At 52.8% G+C, this 11,541-nt stretch overlaps 1 protein-coding gene across 1 annotated transcript; it reads right to left on the bottom strand.

Moving 5' to 3' along the window:
• Positions 1–3,124: 3,124 nt before the first annotated feature.
• On the bottom strand, positions 3,125–5,676 carry CD93 (CD93 molecule). The gene is made up of 2 exons (XM_036497182.2): positions 3,679–5,676; positions 3,125–3,468 (listed from the first exon to the last, which is right to left on the bottom strand). The coding sequence occupies exons 1-2, from the start codon at positions 5,613–5,615 to the stop codon at positions 3,444–3,446; spliced, it is 1,962 nt and encodes a 653-aa protein (XP_036353075.2). The 5' UTR covers positions 5,616–5,676; the 3' UTR covers positions 3,125–3,443.
• Positions 5,677–11,541: the final 5,865 nt, after the last annotated feature.

The following is an 11,541-nucleotide window of genomic DNA, read 5'->3' as shown; positions in this document are numbered from 1 at the left end:
TTGTTCAAGATGATGGAAATATGCAGGGGAGGGGTGCTGAACCTTTCACAGCTGCTAGAAAGCCCTGCTTTCCTGTTATCCCAATTTAGACAATGGGGAAGCTAAGAGGAAAAATAATAGGAAAATGCTCTCCTATAGCTGCTTTGAACGAATTGTGCTATTTTGAATGTATTTGTGGAACTGCTTCTCTGTTCTCTCAATGCTCACAGAAATTATGTTTGGGGAAAAAAATACCTATTATGGTGTGTATTCATTGAAAAATTGATCAAGTTTTTTGCTTGCTTGCTTGTTTACGTTTGGATTTCTTTGTTTTGACAGAAAGAATGACTACTTATAACTGCCTCACTCCCTAAACGTCTATGCAACAGCCAAGTGGACCAGGGCCAAAGCTGGGAGCCGGGAACTCCTTCAGTCTGGGTCTCCCATGTAGGTGGTAGGAACTCAGACACTGGAGCCATGCCCATTGCCTCCCAGCACTGATGTTAGCAGGTGGCTAGAGGCAGGAAGCAGAGCTGGACATCCAACCCAAGGACTCCAGAGGCAGGACTTAACCACTAGGCCAAATGTTCAGGTTGTTCAGCTTTAATAAACTCCAACAAGACTTGTGATGAGGACTTGAAAGAGAAGAGCAACTTTCAGAGAAAAGAAGTTCAAGTCTAGTGGAGGTGGCTTTATACCTTTTGCAAGCATGCGCACCTGAGGTTTACCTTTTCACTCCATGCTGCCACCTGACTATGGGGAGGTGTTAGCAAAGATCTTTCCTAATAGTGGCTGAGCTGCTTATGGACTCAGAGCATGTCTGAAAGGCTGGCCAGGCTGCATTGCTCCCCCTGCCCCAGACCAATCCTATGTGGCTGGCAAAGGTCACTCGGAGTGTGCAGCACACCTGGATACAGGACACCTGGGATAGCCAGGGAAACCAGACATGGCTGGTTCTGCCTGCTGGGCAGGTTCCCACTCCCAAGGATGCCTCTCCTCTCCCCCCAGGCCCTCTGCAGACATTCCCAAGTCATGTACTGTCCTTGGTTTTCCAGGCTCCTGGAGGCAGGATGGATTGTCCCCTGCATCCCCCTTCAACAATACACAGGGAATGGCAAGGGGCTGCCATGAGCTGCCTGTTGAAGAATCCCAACACCCTCCTTTGGCTTACCTACCCTGGGAGGTAGCGAGCTGGGGAGCAGAGTTTGTCCTGAGTGTAGCTTCTCTAATAATCTCCCAGAATCAGTGCAGCTACACAATATTCAATGTGGATGAAAAGACAAAAAAAAGAAAACTCCACTGTTTCAGAGGCATGGCCAATGGAACCATTTCCCTGTCTCCATCACCCCTGGGCTGTTTCCTGCTGTCCCCTTGATTCTCCAGCTGGACCCACGGCCTGCAGAACCTGAGACCGCTCTGGATAAGCAATGGACTGTTGGTGGCCAGCAATTTGGCCAGTGGGCATCTGTCTATTCATTAATGGGGCCTTCTGGCTCCAAGAAGTAAGATGGGCATGCCTCCAGCACAAAAGTAGCAGGAGAAGAAGGTATTATTTCAGGTTGGTGGTTGGCTTCCATTATACTCACTGCCACAGCCATGTGGTCCAGAATATTGGCTGCTTAGGGACATTTGGGGAACCTGAATTTCTCACTACTCCTTTCCACCATTGTGAGTCCCACAGAGACTCCTTCTCCTTTGCCCTGTGGTCTCCTCTGGGGTGGGGTGGGTCTGCAGGCTGTCCCCAAAGGGACTGGGCTGCAGGACAAAGCATACCAAAGAGAACCCAAGACGAATGACAGGGTATGTGGTAAGCCTGGCCTAACGTTGCCTCCCTCGCCCCAAATGCTGAGGGTAAGAGCTGTCGGGGGACTAAGAGGCAGAAGGACTATACCTGCCCTTGTGTGGCACTGAATTGCAAATAGAGCCACAGCTGGGTTTAGCTAAACAGACTGCCAAGTGTCCTGTCACCAGTGGGCTTCTATGTGGGAGACTGAGCCCTAAACCTTCAGAAAGCAGAGATTGCGGGCATCCTGCTGAGCCCCACAAAGCTCCCCTCTTTTAAATCCTAACACCTCCCCCAAGTTTCCCATTGTCCTTTTTAAAAAATAGTATCTATTCAATATAGTATCTACATGTCCAGAATGGCTTGTACCTGGGCACCTGGTAGGCCCTGGCTGCTCAGCCCCAAGGTGGTGGGATCTCCTGGAGAGTTTCTCAGGCTGTCTCTGGAAGACGACAGGTGCAGTTACTCCCCACATAGTGGCAGCAAAGGCCCCCCAGGAGATCTGAGGCCTTCCCCGCACCACTCCCAACATGGTACCCAGGCAATGCCCAGATGGTGACTGGCTGCCTCCCACTGGGTTTAAGCGGAAATCTTTGTGAGTGATCACGTCAAAATAAGTAAGAAACTTAAATTGGCAACAGCAAGAAAAAAAAATGTTTTTCTCTCCTTGTTTTTCCCTTCCCTTCCTGCTCCTTTTTGCTTTGTTTTTTGTTTTGTGGAAAAAAACAGAAACCCTATAAGACCGGCAAGCTTGGCTGCAAGCCACACGTAAGTCAGCAGCCAAGTTCTTGGAATGCCCTGTGGACCTGGAACCCCATTACAGCTGCCTGAATTGATGGACTTCAGAGCATAGCAGTCAGCCCCCATCAGGACGCAAGGATTTGCAGCTTCCCCTGTGCTCCCAGGGCAGTGCACAATGAGAGCAGGGTCCCCCTGTGCTTCTGGGGCAGTGCACAGGGAATGAGGCTTTGCAAGGCTGGCCCTCTCTCTGGGTGGTGTGTTTCCACAAACACCTGCCATCCACTCAATGCAAGCATTTTTTTTTCTCAGATGTTTCAAACTTTCCTTGCAGAAACCCAAGCACCAAGGAATGGGATGTGAAACTGGGTGCTCCCTGACACCTGCTAACCATACTTCTGATTATTTTTGGAAGATTTCAACACACACTGAGCAGGACCTGTGACCCGGGAATGCATGGAGGTAAAGGGACCGAGACACTTGTAGTTCTTTGGCAAAAATAAAATCAAATTAAAGCTCCTGACACAAGTCATAAGGCATGGATTTAGGCAAAAGGGGAACAAGTGTTTCTATTCTATGGCACCAGACACCACCAGTCCCCTCCCCTCCTTTCTGACAGTTGAAGTGAGCGAAGAAACTGTGGAAAGAGCCCATACAGCACCTGATTTGTCCTATTGTGATTCAGGTATGAAAAAAAAACATAAATTCAGCCAGATTTGAACTTGAACAGATTTCTCCACTCCAACACTTCCACATGGAACAAATCCCTGTGTGCTCCCTAGCTGCCAGGTTTCCAAGGAGAAAGTTCACGGCCAAGTGCTTAGAGTCCAGTCCAGTCTTCCCGAAGGCCCCAGGTCCTCCTTCCCCACAGGGAGTTAAAGCTCTCAGGATGCGGAGGAGGCAGGCTGCTGACTTGTTAAGTGTCCCTGGGGCCAGCTCCCCATCAGCAGTCTGTCCCAGGTGTCGGACTAAAAAAAGCAAAAGACAACAGCATTGGGAGGTGCCGCTCCCGGTCAGAATCGCATGCACAGCTAGACCCAGAGCCAACACCAGTGCAGCCGCAGGTGCTGTGCCAGGTGGCCTCTGCCTCGTGGGACTGCCAGGGATGGCCAGTACCTCCCACCTCCCACTCCTGCCAGTTCCCGGCACCCTCCCTCGAGGCATGCCTCCTTCTTTACCTGTACGGATTCTCTGTGGCCCTGCTCTCGGCTCTCTCCGGAACCCAGGAGTAGCCATCAGCCGCGCTCTGTGGCTTCTTCTTCTCCTTCATCTCCTCCTTCCTGGCTCTCCGCTTGCGGTACACCAGCAGCCCCAGGGCCAGGGCCAGCAGGAGAGCTATGGCCACCACAGTGCCCAGGATGTAGAACAAGAGCAGCTTCTGCCCCTCAGCACCACCATCGACGCTTTGAGTGGCCACTGAGTCTGCACCAATGGACGTATCATGGCCGGCTGCCACTGTGGTGTGTTGGATGACAGGCTCCAACTGGACACCAGGGAGCCCACCGGAGGCCGCCCAGGTGGTGGAGTGGTTGAGCAGCAGCAGAGGGCTCCTTGCCTTCGGGGCTGCCTGGGAAGTGCCCTCTGGCCCTCTGGTGGCATTGGACATGGGGGCAGGAGACACAGTGCTTCCCTCTCTGCCTGGCTCGGTTTCCTGCTGGGGAGGCTCAGAGGACGGTCCTGGAGACACAGGAACCATGATGCAGGAGACCCCATCAGCGGCCAGCTCCCTGCCTGGCAGGCAGCCGCAGTGGAACGAGCCCGGAGTGTTGAAGCACAAGCCGTCACAGGGGCTGCCCCCAGGGCTGGCACACTCATCCACGTCCTGGCACTGGGTACCGTCCTCTCCAACCAGGTACCCTTCCTCACAGGAGCAGTGGAAGGAGCCATCAGTGTTGGTGCAGCCCTGGGCACAGGGTGAGCGGCCCGAGGCGCACTCGTCCACGTCTAGGCAGGCCTCCTGCCCGGGGCCCCCGGGCTCATAGCCCACCCAGCACTCGCAACGATAGCCCCCGGGGGTGTTAACACACTCCTGGACACAGGGCGAGTCCTGGCACTCATCCACGTCCACACAGCCCCTCTGACTCGAGTCCTGCCGGTAGCCGTGGGGGCAGTGGCAAACATAGCTTTTCCCATGGGGCTCGGGCACACACGTGGCCTCCTCCCCTGTGCAGGGGTTGGAACTACAAGGGTTCCGGGAGGCACAGGTCACCAAATCATCCAGCAGCCGGAATCCTGGGCGGCAGCCGCAACGGAAAGACCCATCCCCACCCTCAAAACACTCCTGGTGGCAGCCTCCGTTGTTAAAGCCACAGCCATATTCGGGGCTGACACACAGGGGGCCTGGTTTGTCCCACTCGAAGACCTGGAGCCCTTTCTCCTTGCACAGCAGGTAATCACCGTGGCTCTCTGTCCTGTTGCCACAGACCACTTTGGCCATAGAGCCGAAGGGCACAGCCTCCAAGGTGGAGCTGGTGGCCTGGAACGGGGTGATGTAGCTCACCTGGCCAGGACCCCCCAGCGCCAGAGGCTGGCACATGCCTTGGAAATTGAACTTGCACACGAAGCCTTCAATGTTGCTGCCGGGAGAGCCACTGCTCCCGCAAGGGCTCTCAGACCACTTGGGCAGGCGGCTGGCCAGGGGTGGCATGGACGGGTCCAGCATCAGGGACACGCAGCGCTTGGAGATACAGGAACTCTTGAGCTCCTTGTGCCAGTTAGTGTAGAGCGTGTCCTCGCCACCACCCACCCAGCTGAAGCCCTTCAGTGGCAGGTTGGAATCGGAACACTTGCCCTTCTCCCTCTGCAGCCCGATCCAGAACTTGCGCGTCCTCATTGCCGGAGACACCTCAGATCTCAGGAGCTGGGCCAGAGCCTGCTGGATGATCTGGGCCTCCTCTTCGCTCTTAACTGTGGCCAGGTTGCCTCCGTTGGAGTTGCAGTTCTCCTGGGCCTCAGCCGCACTCAGCTTGCTCCAGTGTGCCGTGTAACAGGCGGTCCCCGCACATACCACGGCCTCCATGTGGGCCCCAGCCCCAACCCAGGGTTGGCCTGAGAGCAGCAGCAGCAGCAGCAGAAGTGGGCCCAGTGATGGAGAGGAGGAGCAGGAGGTGGCCATCCCTGGTGGGGAAGCCTCTGGTGCTCTCTGGTTGGCAAAGCTTAGCCGTCCAGCGGCGCTGGCAAGGGGAGCTCCGAGGGGAGCCGGGGGCTGCGCTGTGGCCGCTGTGGCTCCTCTGTAGAGGATACAAAGGCTGCGGGCTTGTCACGTCCCCCTGACCCAAGGCGCATCCTGTGCCGCTGGCCTTCTTATTCCTCACCGGATGCCGGGGCTTCCTGCCGTGAATGGTGTTCTGACTCCTGCTGCCTTCATCACGGTTTTGTTGTTCATAAAAGGGCCGGGGCGGCTTCCCGACGCCCTTGGCTCAGAGCTGTGGAAACGCAGCGGCAACCACGGCATCTACCACAAGGGAGGAGGAGGAAGTGGAGGAGGAGGAAGGCCTCAGAGATAGCTGCTATTTTGTTTTGGTCCCCTTCTGTCTCCCCAACCAGTGGTGTGAGGAACCTAAAAGGCGTGCAACAGAGCGAGAAACTTTCGGGGACTAGGAATTTGGAAAAAAAAAAAAAAAACCCTCGCTTGGTAACCCATAATAAAATTCCACTTGTCTTTGCAAACAACCCAAAAGGGTGGGAGAATCTGAGATTCAAGTCCCAAGGCCATGGATGGTGACCATTTCCAGCCTTTTTTAGAAGCGAAATGGACTCTTCCTTGTGCCTATGTCATGTTCTTCCAATGGCTTGCAGAGTCTCTCTATTTTTTCTTTGATGCCCCCCATCATGAACTTTAAATAGATAGGCAGTTTTTAAATAGGAGCTGGGCCGTGGGAATGTCTGGGTTTCTAACCCAGTGCCAAGCTCCTTGGGAACATGAAAGCCAGCAGGGTGAAAACTTGGCAGTTTGCGGGATTTTAGAGTGCAGATTATCACATCGTGAGGCGCCATGGTCACAGAAACCAAATGACACAGCCTCTGGCCTTCTGCCTCCAATCAGCCTCTCCCGGCTCAGAGCCAAGGCCAAGGGCTAGGATTCAGGCTGCGAGTGAGAATCAGAGGACCCCCTCACAGGACCCCTCTGAAGGCTCATCCCAAGACCTGGAACCCCAAGTCTCTTCTCTATGGTCACAGGACACCTGCCCAGTGGAGCTCTGTTAGGTTCAGGTCCCCACAAAGCAGAACCTAAGGCTGAGGACTGGAGAAGAGAAGAGGGAGGAGCCACAAGGAGACAGCATGAACCAATGAGTGAGTGACAGCAGGCTCCAGGGACTCTGGGGGACTGTGGACAACACTCAGCATGGTCCCAGCTGACCGGGCAGGCCTTACTCTAGCCCCCCTCTGCTGTGGGCACTGCTTCCCCATGGAGCCTCCTCTAGGGAGAGGGGATAAGCACTCCATCCCCAACCCCCTGCCCAGGTGTCTCTCCCAGGGCACCTGTGTGTCTAGTCCTCCTCCCCCCCTAGCTCAGGATCCTTCCCAGCCAGGAAGAAGGTGGGGAGGCATGGCAAGTGATGCCATAGAACAGGAAACAGCAGAGGGCTTTGATAACAAACAGACACCAGTGATGGGCCATGGTAGTATTGGGGGCTGATGGGCAGGGGGAGGCACCCAGGACAAGCATAGGCTTGCATACGTTGGGATCCCAAATGGGCACTGGTTCATATCCCGGCTGCTCCACATCTGATCCACATGTGGACAGAGTAGATCTGCTACAGGGTCCACCTCTCAGTCACAAGATGACACCATGGGACATAAGCACTATTTGCTTGTGGCCTAGGAAAGTAATGGAGGATGGCCCAAAGCCTTAGGATCCTGCACCCACATGAGAGACCCGGAGGAAACTCCTGGATTTGGATCGGCTCAGCTCCAGCTATTGTGGTCACTTGGGAAGTGAACCAGCAGACAGAAGATCTTTCTCGGTGTCTCTTCTTCTCTCTGTAACTCTGCCTTTCCAATAAAAATTGAAACATCTTCAAAAAAAAAAAAAAGAGGGCACGGACTCAGTCAGAGGTGAGGAGCCAGATGGGGGAGCTGGGGTGCAGGGAGTCACATAAGCAGGTGTTCAGAGCAGCATGCTGATGGGTGGGCTTAGGTCCCACAGGCTCAAGTCCCACAATGTTACCTGTGACTGAGAGATGGTCCTCATAGCAGATCTACTCTGTCCACATGTGGGGTAAAGGGTGTGGGGTCAGCCGGACCCCTGTAGCAGGCTGTGCCAGGCTGATGGTCACCAGGAGGCGGTCATCAGGAGGATACTGGAGGAAGCAGACATCTGGATTCAGCATGTCGTGGAACTTAGCGGAGAGGGAGAAGTGAATGTCTTTGTCTCTGGTTTGGGCACGGGAGAGTCAAACTTGCACTCTAAATGGAAGACCGGGGAACGTGATATACTGAGAGTTCAGTAGAAAGTTGTAAGTCTGGCACGCTGGGGGTGATTGTGAGGACCTAACACCTCGAAGGAAACGCGGAATGGAGAATCACAGAGCACCACCAAAGGGTTGTGAGCGAGGCACCAGAGTCTGCCATGTTGACCTGCATTGCCTTGCCAATAAAAATAAATAATTTTTTTTAAAGAGTTTGGGTTAGGCCAGGCTGAAGCCAGGAATCAGAAACTCCCTCTGGGTCTCCCATGCAGGTGACAGGGGCCCAAGTTCTTGAACCCTCTTCTATTGCTCTCCCAGGCATGCTGGCAGGGAGCTGGATTGAAAGCAGAGTGTTGGAACTCAAAGAGCTGTTGGCATGACAAGTTATGGCTTCCCTATAGGGAACTGGCATGACAAGTTATAGCTTAACCCACTGTGCCACATTGCCTGCTTATAAAATCAGTGGAATTTTCTGCTCTGGGTTCACAGTGCAACCTGGGAATTCACTCGCAGCGGGAACCTTCCTGCTGGTGTAGACCTGTGCCAGTGTAGCCCAGAGCACAATTTTCCATGACCCTGGTATCTCACTAACTCCCCCAGCATGCTGCGTCCCTGATGGTTGAGTGGCGACTTAGGGCTTGCTGACCTCCATGTTTCCCAAGCTGTCCTCTTTAGTGATTCTTTATCTTTCACAGGCGAACTTTCAAAGCAACTATTTTTCACTTCGTTGAGTGTTGATTCCAATGAAACAATGAGCAGGAAGGAAGTATGTGCCGTGTATTTACCCACCAGCCTGGGAAGTAGACATCCAGCATCCACGCTGAGGAAGGCTGTGCAAAAGACAGGAACCACACTGCCCTGGTAGCTGTGGATTCTTCTGCAACATGGAGCAGAGAGGGACAGGGCCTCTGAGCACCAGCTGACTCAGTATCCGCAGGTGAATTCAGCCTTCATCCTCCCCTCTGGATGAGGGCAGAAATCTCTGAACTGTACCTTTGCAAGCTCTCCACCACCCCCATCAACCCCAGAGGGACCCAGCGTGCATCTGACTAGAGGGCGACTGTCCCCTGCTTTCTCATGTCTCCTCTTCTCCACCCTACACTCTTTCCATGACTGCTGACCACCATCTTGCTAGGCCTGGTGGGGACTAATGCGCCACGGTGCCACAGCATACGGCCAGTCAGGTGTTCAGCTCCAGGTGTTCCCAAGCTGGCCAGGTGAGCAGGACAAGAGCTTCCTTTTCCCTGGCTGGGAGTGAGATCTGCCACTCCAAGCCCTCTCCTGCCAGCAGGCTCCGAAGCCAGTGCAATCAGCCACGGGTAATCCGCAATACCTGCTGCTCCCTGACTATAGGTGGCTCTCCCAGGACACAACACAGGGATGTGGAACACTTTTTGTTTTTGAAAATATTTATTTATTGAAATGCAAACTTACAGGTAAGAGGGGGAGAAAGAAATAGGGGGAGAGAGAAATCTTTCATCCCATGCTTCATTCCCCAAATCAGCAGGCTAGACCAGGCCAGGCCAAAACAAGGAGTCCAGAATTGCAATGGGGCCTTCCATGTGGGTAGCACGCATCTTTTGCTGCTTTCTCAGGTGCTTTAGCAAGCAAGGGGCTGGATCAGACATGAAGCAGCCAAGACCCAAGTCTGTGCTCTTACACAGAATGCCAGCATTGTTGCAAGCAGCAGCTTAACCTGTTGTACCCCAAGTCCCAAGTTCTCAACAAGGTCTGTGATATAATTGTCCTCCCTGACCAAAAGCACTTGGTATTCAAAAAGTTCTAAAAGTTGTGGCTGCTCCCATTGTTTTAGGAGTACATCTATAAACACCTTCTAATCACTTGTTCTTAAGTAAACATTGGCTTCTGCTCGGAGGTGGATTTAGAGCGCTCCCAGCTGAGTAGCTGGTCTCAGCCTGAGGGGACTACGGTACCAGGCCTTGGGAGAGCAGGTGCTTGGTGGTAGAGACTCATACAGTGAGCACGGTCCCTGACTCCTCTGATTCCACCAGGTAGATGGGGAAGATCACTTCCTAGGGAGGGGTCACACAACCCTGAACCTAGGGAGGGACCAGGGACCCTGCTGGGACTCACCCAAGAACACCCACTTGACACTTGTACTGTGCTTAAAGCATGTTTTGATGAAACATGCTCAGCCATCCCTGGAAAGTCCCATTTATGGCACACGCACAGCGAGACCTTGAAGCAACTCTGATTCATTGTGATGTCAAAAGCAGGGAGATTTTTCAGGTTGCACACACACTCTCTTCTGACCTATTCCTTCCTTGGCATGAGCTTAAAGAAACTGTGCCCTTACTATCCCTGCTTTCATGTCTAAGCTGTAATTTATGATTCTATGGGTAAAGAGGAAATGGAAGCAGAAGGCCATCACTGGTGGTTGCACCACATGTGTCTGTACTCACAGTAGGTCCTGACACAGAGCTAACACAGGAGCATGACTTTTAGGAGCATGAGAGAGGGCTTGCATCACTCCCATCCTTCAATCTCGATGACCACTTGGAGCTGGGGCAGGGCAAAGCTTAAACCTTAGAAACAACAGAAACTGGGAGATCTGCTCTTTCTGTTGGTAGATGCTGACTTGTTCAGTGGGCAATACTTACTTGAAGTTAAGTAGTTTTTTAATTAAAATTTCTCCTCTTTGAGTAATTTATTTTAAAATTAAAGGGCAAATGACCCCTTCCTGTTTATTCTGACTCAGTTATTTCCCACGCTGAGATATGGGGTGCTACAAGATCTGCCACCAGGGAACAAAGACCAAAAACCACCTTTTAGCATCAGCAGCATTCCGCACCAGAGTGCAAGCTCAAGTCTCAGCTGCTCTGCTTTTGATCTTGCTTCTTGCTAATGCACCTGGGAACCCAGCAGAGGATGGCTCAAGTGCTTCGGGCCCTGTCACCCATGTGGGAGGTTCAGATAGAGTCAGGATCTCCTGACTTTGGCCTGGCCCAGCCCTGACCTTTGTGGACATTGGGGAGATAAACCAGCAGACAGAAAGTGTGTGTGTCTCTCTCTTCTCTCTTTCTCTTGCTCACTCTTCTCTCTATCACTCTTCCTTTCCAATAACTCAATCTTAAAAAATGGAAAGTCAGCAGGTTTGATGCAGGCATAGCTACTCCAGGGCAGAGGTGTGTTGCTGGACCACATGCTGCACATCGAAGTGGGGAACTTCTGTCTCAAATCCCATTCCATCACTTATCGGTGTAAAACCATGGACAGCGACTGGTCCACTCTGTTCTTGAGGTGGGACATCAATCTGTGACTGTTTCCTGGGCTTTGTGAGCATGAACTGGGTTCCTGTCTGGGAGAGGGTGAGAACAATCAGCACCATGAGCCTGCTGAATGAGGACCACCAGGTCCCGTCTGCAATGACTGAGCCCCCTAAGGCTTAGCTGGGACATCTGTGAGCCTTGGGATAAGATCTGAGCCCTTCAGAACTCACTCAAGTCCTTGGCTTTCCAGTTTAGAAAGCAAAGAGCCTAGGATTCATGAGGGAGGATGGGATTAAATGAGATAATAGCTGTCATATGCTGAGTGTTTTTAGTCGGGCAGCAATGAGAATGGGATGGGGAGCCTTTTATTCCCAGGAGCATTTGAATACAGATAACATAA

This window comes from Ochotona princeps, chromosome 22 (genome assembly GCF_030435755.1).
Source record: "Ochotona princeps isolate mOchPri1 chromosome 22, mOchPri1.hap1, whole genome shotgun sequence".
Classification (NCBI taxonomy): Eukaryota; Metazoa; Chordata; class Mammalia; order Lagomorpha; family Ochotonidae; genus Ochotona; species Ochotona princeps.
Note: the sequence above shows the minus strand (reverse complement) of the source record. Positions and strands in the feature narration are given on the sequence as shown.

What these genes read in the sequence shown, in the direction of transcription:
- CD93 (XM_036497182.2), bottom strand. Translation starts at nt 5,615, where the DNA reads ATGGCCACCTCCTGCTCCTCCTCTCCATCACTGGGCCCACTTCTGCTG. An exon ending in GCCACAGAGAATCCGTACAG is followed by an intron (nt 3,469 to 3,678) that starts GTAAAGAAGGAG and finishes TGCTTTTTTTAG; the next exon opens with TCCGACACCTGGGACAGACT.